Raw genomic sequence first — 11,847 nt, 5'->3', positions numbered from 1 at the left:
TTTATACCAGGAGCTGCAAAATCAAATGCTTCCAGAGGCCAGGCAAGCCATGTAAATGCCCCAGCAGCTTGGGTAGAAACTGGCAAACTGGGGTGTTTAAGTCCCATCCAAGGGGGCAGCTTCAAGTAGGCTGCAGCCCACTGTTGCCATTAGACAGTTCATGATGGGATATATATTAACCGTTCACTAGGACATAGTTCTCTTCTTCTCCTGGTACATAGGAGGACTGAATTTCTCCACCTCTTTGAAATTAAGAATGGCCATGTGTCTTGTTTTGGCCAAAGAGATATAAACTAAAGCGAGGTATGTTACTCCATATTTAACTGCTGCTGCACGGCCCTCTCCACCTCTCTCTCTTTCCATGCCGTCTTGACCAGGGACACATTTGCTGATATGGAGGTGCCATACTGAGCCATCACCTGCAGAACAGCTGCCCTGATTGTCACCTCAATCCACAGCAGTCTTGTGCAGTAAGAATCAACTCTTCTCATGTTAAGCCACTGAGTTTTGGAGGATGTTTACTACTGCAGCATAACCTGTCCTAACCTATATTTCTGTTTTTGGATTTTTTTTCCTGGGAAATAACTTTTTATTTTCTGTTGGAGAACAGTTGATTAATAATGTTGTATTAGTTGCAGGTATACAGCAAAGTAGTTCAATTATACATGTATCTATTCTTTTTCAAATTCTTTTCCCATTTAGGTTGTTATATAATGTTGAGATATATAGTAGGTCCCTCTGGTTATTCACTTATAATATAGCAATGTGTAGACATCAATTCCAAATTCCCCAACTATCCCTCCCCGCTATGCACCCCCAACCATGTTTGTTCTCTAAGTCTGTGAGTCTGTTTCTTTTTATATACATATAAAATTTTATTTATCTATTTTTGGCTGTGTTGGGTCTTTGTTGCTACGCAACTTTTCGCTAGTTGTGGTGAGTGGGGCTACTTTTTGTTGTGGTGCGTAGGCTTCCCATTGCAGCGACTTCTCTTGCTGTGGCTCTCGGGCTCCAGGACATGCAGGATCCAGTAGCTGCAGCCTGTGGGCTCAGGAGTTGTGATTCCCGGGCTTTGGAGCACAGGCTCAGTAGTGTGGTACACGGGCTCAGTTGCTCCACAGCATGTGTGATCCTCCCCGACCAGGGATTGGACCCGTTTCTCCTGCATTGGCAGGTGGATTCTTTACTGCTGAGCCACCAAGGAAGCCCAGGTATATTTCTTAAGCTGATTATTATATGTTACCTTTGATTTTTTTTTCAAAAGCACAGAAATCGAGATTTTTGAAATCTTCAATAAGTTAAAAAAAAAAAAAAGGAGTTTATGGTTGAGCCAGCAAAGCCAAATTCACCCTGGCAGCTGCTAGTTTGCAATTTTTGGTCTGTACAGGTTGAGTAGAGAATGGAACAACGAATGAATGATTTTTCTATTGTGCAACCATCCTCTCTGAACTCCTACGTTGCTTATAGTCAGTGTCACTCAGTAGGTTTTAGTTACTCTCAGTCTAGCAGTTTATTAGTGTTCATGTCATCCTTCCTAACTAGAGGGGAGGTAGGGACAGGTGAGGAATCATGTCTTAAACTTTGTGTAACTCACAGGCACAAAATATAATTTCAATAAATTCTCAGCATGAAGACTAGTTTAATTGGTTGTTTACTCTGAATTACCACTTCCTTCACTAACAGTGGAGGAACAGGTGTGGGCAATTAATTATTTTACCTTGCCGGTTCACTTTTTCCTGTTTGCAAAGAGGTTGGGATTCATCAGAGCTTCCCTGGTGGCTCAGACAGTAAAGAATCTGCCCTCAATGCAGGATACCCAGGGTTCGATCCCTGGGTCAGGAAGATCCCCTGGCGACAGGAGTGCTATCCACTTCAGTATTCTTGCCTGGAGAATTCCATGAACATAGGAGCCTGGCAGGCTACTGTCCTTGGGGTCGCAAAGAGTCGGACATGACTGAGCAACTAAGCACACACAGGCTGAGATTCATCAGTGTCCTTTAAGCTTTAAAACACAATACCTAAATAAGTCAGAAAAGCAAAACAGAGTATATCAATCAGGACTTTTCTAGCTGCAAGGAATAGGAAACCTAAATTCAAACTGCCTTAGGTAAGATATAATGTACAGCTTTCTACAACTAAAAATGCCAGAGGCAGGAATAATGTCAGGCCTGGCTGCATTGAAGAACTCTGACAATGCCGTCTGAACTTGATTTGTCTTGACCTCCATGGCTTTGTTATTCTCCTCTCTACTCTTCTTTGCATTAGCTTCACTCTCAGTAGATTCTCTTACATGGTAGCTTCTGGCAGACTCAGGTCCAACTTTTGGTAGCTTCTCTTCCCAGCAGGTCCACAAAATTGCTAGTCTCATCAGGCACACCTGGGATACATGGCAGGCTCTGAGGCAATGCATTGACCAGGGCTGGATGTATTAACCAGGACTTTTTTAGTTGCAAGGAATAGGAAGCCTACATTTAAACTGCTTTAGGCTGGGTCACTTGTCCATCCCCAAGAGCCAGTGGTAGATCAGTTCCAACAGCAAGGCAAGGAGAAGCGGACCAACAGGAACATAAATGGGCCAATTTATCGTCTCTCCCTCCAGAGACTTCCAGAGGCATTGACTATGTAGAAGAGCCTAGTAGGGGACCATGTGGGTGGAGGTCTTAAAATTTAAAAACATCCATATCAAACAATGGAGGAGATCTAATGGATATTATAGGGAGATGGAAGGAGCTAAAGACCTCCAAGTTACCGCTTGGTGCCACCCCTGTAGTGCATTTTATTTGTGAATGAAGCAAAGGCCCAGTTGGCCTGCCAGTGGCCCAGTCAACCCTGGAGAGGACTGCTCTAACCACACACACTAATTATTAGTCCCACACATAGATCAGCATCATCGACTGAATGGACATGAGTTTGAGCAATCTCCCGGAGATAGGGAAGGACAGGGAAGCCTGGCATGCATGCTACAGTCCACGGGGCTGCAGAGAGTCGGACATAACTGAGCGACTGAACAACGCATAGATCAGTTTGTTTTTCCAAAGTCTCAGATGAAGACGCACAGAGTAACATTCTCCCTGTTCAGTGTTTTCTTCCATATAACTCCAGACTTCAGTCTCGGGGAAACAACGTAAGCTGGTTTCACAGTACCCAGCTTTGATCTTTATGCTATAGAAAAGGTGTAGTTGACCTTTCTGGAGCTGAGAGTCATGTTCTTTCACAAGACTATCAAATTACCACTCATTTTCCATTGTACCTTCTTTCAGGGCCTTACTTTCTTTTTACTTGCTAACTTCAGTGCTTTGAGGGAGAGAGCTGTCAGTGAAGGTGAAAATGGTCAGTATCATGGGGATTTGCTCTGTCTTTCCTGCCATAACACCAGGGCTCTACTCCAGAAATACTTTCCTGCACTGGGGCCATAAGGAGAACAGGACCTCACTGTCCTCCTGTGAAGGAGCTGCTCGCTGGGCTCTGCTCGCTTGCTCCCATCTGTCTCAAGGCTTGTTGTTTCTTTCACTCTGAGCATCTGCACTCCAAGAAGGCATGAACTTTTTCTTTCACTTCCTTTCTTCTGCGGGTGATGATCTGACATCACCCTGAGAAAGAGGCTGAAGGTCGCCGAATATAAACACTGTCACTCCTCTCTGGCTGAGGCAGAAAGGCAGAGGGTTGAGTGAGCGCCCAGAGGTCTGGAGGAAGGGGACAGAAACCACGAAGCCAAGGTCTTGGGCGCCACATGCGTGCTTGAGGGCTCAGGGTCTCTGTGCCTTTATACACTGAAGGCACCGGGGAGGACACATTTCCTCTGGAGTTGCCCTTAACCATCTGCCACTCTAGGAGGCTGAAGGTAGGAGTCCAGTTGGCAATGGAAGTTGTCAGGGGGAAGAAGGCCATGTGGGGTGGGCTGAGGTCTGGGCTGCTCACAGGAGTGTCCCTGGGTGGAAAAGACTAGGGGGCAAACTGTATGAGCCACTGGGAAAGGGAAAGGGGCTCAGGTTGCTGCCCAAGGAAGGCCGGTCTCTCGAAGTGAACCACCACCCTGGGGCTTAAGGACAGCTGAAGTGGCCAAGTGGGCTAGTGGGTCGGGGGGAGAAGCACCCAACAAACGCCTTGGTCCTCTGCCCATCCTTCTATAAGAAAATGAAACAGGCTTGCGAGATATTTCCTCACTCAGTGCTGAAGTGTCCAAGGATGAAAATGTGTTGAAATTCTCTCTCTCTCTCGGTTTGGGGGGAAAAAAAGAGCTAAGGATTGAGGAAGATGGTTCAACACATGCTGCGTCTGCTCTCCAAGGGGCTCTGGACTTGTCCTGCCGCCGCCTTCTCAGTTCTCCCGGCCAGAGCTCATGTCTCGCGGTGGAAGCCGGGCGGCGGTGCGCGGGGGATGCTCTTACATAATCGCCCGGCCGCGTCCTGCTTCCTCGCGCGCGCTCCTACACCGCGCGGGCTTGGACAGCCTGGGGGGAGGCGGGGCGGGGGGGGGACGCGATGGAGCCGGGGCAGGCGCTGCGGGGCCGAAGCCGCCCCCGCGGGGGGAGATGAACGTGCGGAGCTGCGGGAGGAGGGCGCGAGAGGCGGCGGGGGAGGTGAAGGTCAGTGGGTGTGAAGCGCCCGATGCACACCGCCCCCCCCCCCCCCCCCGGTCCTCCCCTGTCCCCTCCTTCCCTTCCTCTCCGTCCCCCTCTGACGTCTGGAGCTGGCAGCCCGGCCGGTTCCGCATTCCCGACCCCTCCCCGCCGCCCAGGGGCCGCTATATAGCCGGGGCTGATGCAACCCGTCCCGCCGCCCGCCACAGCCTGCGGGAGGGACGCTCGGCGGCCGCGACGGAGGGGGGGCGCTGCAGCGGCGGCGGCGGCGGCGGCGGCTGGGCTGGCGCCGCGGCGGCTCCCGGGCCGGGACGGGCCTGGGCACCGGGCGGAGCTCGGCGGCCGGGCGGCAGCGGCGCTGAGCGGGCACGGCGCCTGCAGCAGGGCCCTGGCCCCGGGGGCGCCGCCTCCGCCCGCGGCTTCTGCACGGTGGGTGCGAGGGCGCGCGCGCGCCGGGGGGAGCCTGGCGGGAGGGCGGGGTGGGGCGCGCCGGGCGCGGGCACCTGGGACGGCCGCACACTCCACACCTCCCAGCGCCGGCGAGGCGCGCCGGAGCCCCCGGAACCCGAGCCCCTCGGGGAGGCTCCCGCAGCTTTGGGAGCCCGCGCGGCCCCGGCGAGGGGGGCGCTCTGCAGCCCGGACCCGCTCCCGCTAAGCGCCCGCGAGCGGGTGGCTTTCTCTTTGGTTCCCGCCCTGGGACGGGAGGCTCCGTCCGCTCCCGGGACGGCCGAGGCGCTCTCTCTGCCTCCCTCCCGCGCTCTCCTCCCCCGTCCGTTTTGCAGGGAGGTGCTCTCGCGCGGCGGGGAAGGCGGGTGAGTGGGGAGAAGACTGCCCTGGGGTGGAGATGGAGGGTTGAAGGCCCGGGAGGTGCAAGGGTGCTGGTGGTGGAGGGATGACAGGGACCTGCTGGCAAGTCGTGCCCGCCCCTCCCCTTCGCAGGGAGGAAGCGCGGCTCCCTGAGGACCTGGAAGAGGGCGCTGACAAGGGCTGGCTCTCCATACAATGAAGAGGGTTTTCCTCAGGGCCATTGCTCCGGGACTCCCCCTCTCGGAGAGGGGGGTGGGGGTGTGTCTAGGGGCGGCCAGGTCCCCTTTGGGCTCCCCCAACTGCCAAGCCAGGTTACATAAGGAGTCAAGCCGGCTGCGCTAGGTAACCAGCCCTTCCTCTCCGGCCCAGCCCAGTTTAGACGGTTCTCTCCTGCCTCGCCCCACGAAAGAGCCTGAAAGGTTAGGACTTAACACGGCCTGGACCCCTGATCCCGGGGTTGCAGTCCCAAGTTTTGCCTGGGTGAGTGGTGGGGTCGGGGGTGGACAGGGAGGCCCTCTGCTCTTCGGCAGGGAGGATGGGCTGCCCCTGCAGCTGAAGATGGAGAGGCTGGTGGAAGAACTCGACTGATCCCTTGGGTCAGCCAGGAGGGCAAGGTCGCTTGACCCTTGCCCACTGTGCATGGCATCTAGGACTGACATCTAGGACACTGGGCTGTGGCCTGACCACACGTGCTCACAGCAGCTGGGTTCAGGTCAGCTTCTCAAAAAAGAGTTTGCAGGCCGGTGTGTGTTCCCAGGTTTAAATCTCAGTGGACTGTCCTCAGGGTCTTGGTTTGGGGAACATGAGAAACTGGAGCTTGAAACTATGCTTGGGAGCCCGCTTGTCCTTTAAGACCTTGCAGAAAACTGTGTTCAACTGTCATCTGCCTTCCCCCAGGGTTTTTAAAAACACCTCCCATTGCTTTCATCTTCCCTGCCAATCTGGCTGCAGTTTGGATGGATGCCTTATCTTCCTTCACAGGTTTCTAGGGGAGAGTTTAGCCAAGTATCAGGTGTGAGCATGGCTCTGATTTTATATAAACCTGACGACCAGGGAAGAGAAGCACGACCTGTTCTCGTGCCTCGGGCTGGTTAAGATTTCTCCTTGTTTAAAACATGGAGAACTGATTTCTCAAAGACTCTCCTGTTCCCCTTCTACTCTGGCTTTGGTTCAGAGCTGTAGGTAGCCCCAGAATCTTCTTGAAGAGCTGGGTGCTGTGAGATTTGAAGGGCAGCTAGAAGGCATGAATTGGTTGAGATGGTAAAGAACCTGCCTGCAATGCAGGAGACCCAGGTTTGATCCCTGGGTCGGGAAGACCCCCTGGAGAAGGGAATGGCTACCCACTCCAGTATTCTTGCCTGGAGAATTCCATGGACAGAGGAGCCTGGCGGGCTACAGTCCATGAGTTTGCAAAGAGTCGGACACCACTGAGCAGCTAACACTTTCACTTTCACTCAGAAGGCATGGATGTAGAGGCTTCTGACTTTTCTCCTGGGTTGGTTGCAGCCACCTCAAAGGAGATGTGTTGATAACTGGTGACAGTGTTCCCCAAGGAAGAACTTGGACAAGAATCTCTCCATTCACTTGCTGCCTAGCTTTTGCAGCCACCAGCATCTTCATTGCCTCTCCCACCTGTTTGCAGGATGTTTAGGCATCTTTTCCAACCTGCCAGACCCTTGGCAGAACCCTGAGATGGGCTAGGCTTTCTAGGCCTTGTTTGTCGTGGGGTTGCTGGTGTTGCAACGGGGCTGTCTCTGACACAAGTGTCTCTGTTTCCAGTTCTGCTCTGGAAAGAAGGGGCCAGTGCAGACTCTAGGTTGGCCTGCTCTGTATTCATTCAGGCCCAGCTCAACTTGAGGAGTCAGAGCCAGGGCTGAGGGCAAGCTACATTCTTTTCTGCTTTTCTGCGCAGGATGCAGTTTGCTTTTTTTCCATGTGAATGAATTATGTTGGAAACCGAAATAGGAAGAGAAAACTAGAGTGTGTATGGGTATGTGTGTGTGCATACCTATATAGGCAAGGGGAAAGCAGCGGGCACATTATTTTTCCATTTTCCTTTAATTAAGGCTCTGTGGAGGTGTGTTTGAAAACAGAGGGTCTCCTATGCCTTTGAGGAGGGTGAGAACACTGTTTTGGCTGCGTCCCGGGCCATATGCAGCGTATGGTGGCCAATGAAACTGAGCCTGGCTCATTCTGTTGCTTGTCTTGGCAGTAGGTTCCGTGGCTTGTGTTACCAGCTCTGGAACTTACAGGCTGCCAAGCTCTGTATGCCTGTGTGTGTGTGTGCACACATATATGTGTGTGTGTGTGTGTGTGTGTGTGTGTACTCGCTCTTGTGCATGTGTGTGGTTTGGCCTCTCGAAACTCAGCAGAGACAAATGCCTTAGCGACCCAGGGTTGGAATTTTCGGCCTGTGTTTCTTTACACTCATTGCTGGCTGTGGGAGGCCCGGCCAGAGCCCACCATTCTGGTTTTTTTTTTCTCTCTCTCTTTTTTTTAGTCTGTTTTCTTGCTCCTACTCATGGGATTCCATTTGTGGAGCTCAATTTCTAAAGCTTTAACTGGCCGATGGCATATTTTTTAAAAAAAAGAGCCAAAGGATCGGTCACAGGCTGTGTGTGTGTCTGTGCTGTGTATCATAGTATGAACTCCTGGTGCTGAGGAACAAGACAGGGTGAGGAGGCAAGAGAGTCTAGGAGGCCCAGAGACAATTCCTTCTCAGCTGCTTCTCACTGTTCAAAATAAAGATCCAGGCAGAAATGACTTACAGTGTATTTACTGAGCACCTACATGAGGCAGGAGAGAAAGCTGTGCTCATGGGCAGGGCTTGTCTAAAGCATTTCCCTGGTCTCTGGGGAAGAACCTCTCTTGGAGAGACATTCTAGTTTCTTTCATGGCTGGGTTAGTTACGCAGAGCTCACACAATGTCAAGGGCTTCTTCTGACACCTACCACCCCTCATTTTTTCTTATGAAGATCTGAAGAGTGACCCCTTCTAAGCAATGCAGGGGTACAGTGAGTTGAAAGACACAGCAAATGCTGGCCCTCTTCTTCTGGAGGTGGGCCTGGAAGCCCAGCCATGGGGGCACCCTGTTGCCAGTGATCTATGTAGCTGTTGTCCTGGCCTGCGAGATGGAGAAGCACTTAGGAGAAACTGAGGCAAAGGGCAGGTGCTGGGTCTCATTTCTGCACTTTTGTACCCAACCCCGATCTGCCACCTGTTGTTTCTCTTCTGCAGTGACTGCCTGGATGCAGGATGGTCCTGCCCTCTTGAGGTTTCAAGTTGGGAAGTAGAAGAGCAGAGAATCCTCTGGGCTGGGCCGGGGGTTGATGGTGGCGTGGATCCTCTTCTTGGCCGTAGGATACAGTGCAGAAGGAACCTCGAGGGCTCATGCAGCACTAGTGTTGCTCCAGGAAGGTAGGCGCTCAAAGCCACACTGACGTCATGCTCACAGGTGCTATTCCAGGTGCTTTCCAAGTGTTAACTAATTAAATCTTCTTAGCCTTACAGGGAAAGTAAGGTGATTAGTCCCACTGTGCAGCAGAGGAAAGGGAGGCACAGAGAGGTTAGGGAACTTGCCCAAGGTCACACAGCTAGTAGGGGCAGAGCTAGGATTCATACTCAGATGATCTGGCTCTGGAGTTTCCACTTTTAACCTGCCTCACTCTCCTGCCTGCAGAGCTGAGCCAGCCTTCGGAGATGGTCTTCTGCTGCTTGCCCTTGTGCTCCATCTCGGAGCTTTCTCCACCTTTTCCTTCTTGCCTCCTGGATCTCCTTGTCTTTTGGAAGCTGGTTGGCCTGCATCATTTCAGATTCCAGGAGAGAGGTCATCCCAGATAACTCCTTAGCTTTAGGGACAGATTTGGTGTTTAATTCTTCAAGATTCATGATCGTTAGTGCTATACTCTGTGATGTCTGGCCTGGCACCTTTCTGGCCTCTCTGCCCCCTACTTGCTGCCACGGACTTCCGCCTTCCACAGCTTCTTCCTGGGAATCTTCCGAGGCTCCAGCTCCTAAGACCTCCAGGTCGCTCTTGTTGATTTCAATTGCCAGCTGCTTGCTTTTAACTTCCAAACCCACCAGTGCTCCTGGGGTCTGACCCTATGAACTCCGTTGCTTCTTGACCTGCTCTCACTCACCTCCACTTTCTGCACCAAGCCTTGAAGCCTTGGGCCAGTGGCACTCATTTGCACCCCTATTTCTGGCTCCCGATGCTCGCCCAGGTCAGCTATTTGCTTAGAAGGGAGCTAACCCCCAGGGATTTTAGAGCCGTCCTTAAACTTTTGTTTTTATGGGCAGAAAGTTCATGAGGCAGATCATAACCTTTTCTTAACCTGTCTTTTTGGGAAAAAAAAATCTGTCTTTGCCATTTTAGATCGAGATGCCCATTATTGGGCACTTTCTAATAAGACTAGCCTTTCAGAAGTTGGGACTGTTGTTTACTTATAGATACCCCCATTAAAAAATATATCTTACAGGTTTACATACAGTAAACAAGAGAAGAAAATAAGAGGGAAAAACTCACTTCTACACTTCCTTCTTTTGGCTGGAATGACTCTTCATCTTAATGTCTCCCATTAGGGCCCATTTTTGGAACTTGAGGTGTTTTGTGTTTTTTCTTCTACTTGTATAAGGCAGCGCCCCCAAACCATGTGCCTACAAGTCCCTGAGGAAGTCAGGACAAAGACATATCAGATCTTTTCTTTAGGTTCTTTCCCCCTTGGATCCAACTGGTCCCTGTTTCTTTCAAGCTGGCTTTTAGGGAGCTGCATCAGACCGTCCCAAATCTTAGGCTCAACAACAGCTTAGGATCCACTGTGACCTCCAAATGTTTTCTGTCTCATTTGTGTCTTGTCTGTCTCCTCTTGGATCTACGCAGTACCCAGTTTTTCCCCACTGGCTAGTTTCCAGGTCGTTCCTGGTCAGTGTCCCAAATTGCCAAAGTCTTTTTGGATTCTAGGCCTGTCTTTTGAGGCTCAAGAGCTATTTGCCAATATGGGTCTTCTGCCAGCATATAGGGTTTGCTTTTTCTTTATGCAACCCAGTTGCTAATGAGACATGGAGGGTCTCCTCCATGTCATGGAAGGCGTGGAGGATCTTTATCTTCCATATGGACCCCTGGGCCCAAAGGGCAACACTCAGTTCTTCCCCTAAATCTCCTGCTGCGTAGTTCTCCTTTTCCCACCAAATTGTTTATGGAACAACCAGTCTGGGAGATGAGTTTGCCTCTTGTCATCTTCCGTCTGTAATTCCTCCTGACTGTTGTGGGTTCCCTGTCACCCCGCTCCCCCTCCCACACACACACCTTCTAGTTGATCCCTAAATCACTGCAAATTGTTTTCGTTTTCAAATCGCCCAAGTTGCCTTTCAGCCAGGGCTTGTCAGCCAGCTCTTTCCAGTTAATGGGGATCCAATTATGAGAGGCAGCTGCTCCAGCTCCTCCGTCTCTGCCCTGCCCACCCCACCCCACCCCCCCGCCCCCGCCTCTGGAGCCATGTAGGATGACTTCTTGCTGGTGGATGTCAGCTGTTGTGGTTGTCTTCTTGGAATGGCATGTGTTAAGGACTTTGTGGTTTGTATCTGAGCATTTAGGGGCACCCTTGAGGGGAAGGGCAGGAGAGGGAGATTTTTTTTTTCCACTTCTGCAAAGGAAAGCCTGGTGCCTAATCCCCCTGAGTGAGGCTTGTCCTTGGGGTGGGTTCATAGGGGAGCAGGAATGGCAAGAATTCATGGGGCTGCTGCTCCCAGGGGGTGCTCCCTCTGGCAGGGGTGGGGTTCTCACGGTAGCAGAGAATTCATTATACTTTGGGATCATTTGTTAGTGTCTCATTTATACCATCTGTATGAAAATAAACAGAAACTGCAAGCTGAGCCTATCGTTCCCGGAACACAGAGGCGTCTGGCTTCCATCTCCTGAGATGGCTTAGGCGAGGAAACATCCAGAAGCCTCTGGTGGATTTTTCTTGGGGGCTACTGTGGGAGCGAATGGTCTGGAGGTGGATGACGAGCATCTAAACCTCCAGAGACAGATCCTCAACCGACTCACTGAATTTGGCTCCCCCATGAACGTATACCTCGTTCATTCAAGTATTTGTGGCTTATCCTTTCTGTGCCATAAATGATGCAGGCATGGGGTCTCATGGGGCAACAACAGGCATGCCTGTTGCTCACCCTCCACTGGCTAAGTGGCCGCAAGGCACATTTTGCCACATGCATGGGTCCTTACACTCCAGGGAGGCTCTGGGGCTTCGGGCCAAGGAGAGGACCTTGCACTCTATTTTGCTTTGCTCCACACCTGAGGTGTGGTGACTCCCTCCCCGGTTAGGGGTTGGTGTTCAGCTGAAGCACCAGGTATAGAACATTTTCAAGTTTCCCATCTCCTGTCCACTTTGACCTGCTCAGTTAAACATCCCTCCTGGGATTGCTGACTCTTTGTAGCATCAGTTCAGGTCTAGAAGGGG

At 51.6% G+C, this 11,847-nt stretch overlaps 1 protein-coding gene across 2 annotated transcripts in view; it reads left to right on the top strand.

Moving 5' to 3' along the window:
* Window positions 1–4,929: 4,929 nt before the first annotated feature.
* JDP2 (Jun dimerization protein 2) overlaps window positions 4,930–11,847 on the top strand; it is a 41,697-nt gene continuing 34,779 nt past the window's right edge. The window contains exon 1 of one of the 2 annotated variants that reach the window (XM_068964390.1): window positions 4,930–5,008. Coding sequence is in view for 1 of the 2 variants with exons in the window: in XM_068964389.1 (XP_068820490.1) it covers window positions 8,716–8,803 (88 nt within the window). In the remaining variant the exon portion in view is untranslated. Of the gene's footprint in view, window positions 5,009–8,682; window positions 8,804–11,847 lie in introns of those variants that run through there. The other variant, XM_068964389.1, reaches the window with a different exon arrangement.

Source organism: Capricornis sumatraensis, chromosome 2, assembly GCF_032405125.1.
Source record: "Capricornis sumatraensis isolate serow.1 chromosome 2, serow.2, whole genome shotgun sequence".
NCBI classification, from domain to species: Eukaryota; Metazoa; Chordata; class Mammalia; order Artiodactyla; family Bovidae; genus Capricornis; species Capricornis sumatraensis.
The sequence above is the reverse complement of the archived record's forward strand: the minus strand, read 5'-3'. Positions and strand labels throughout refer to the sequence as shown.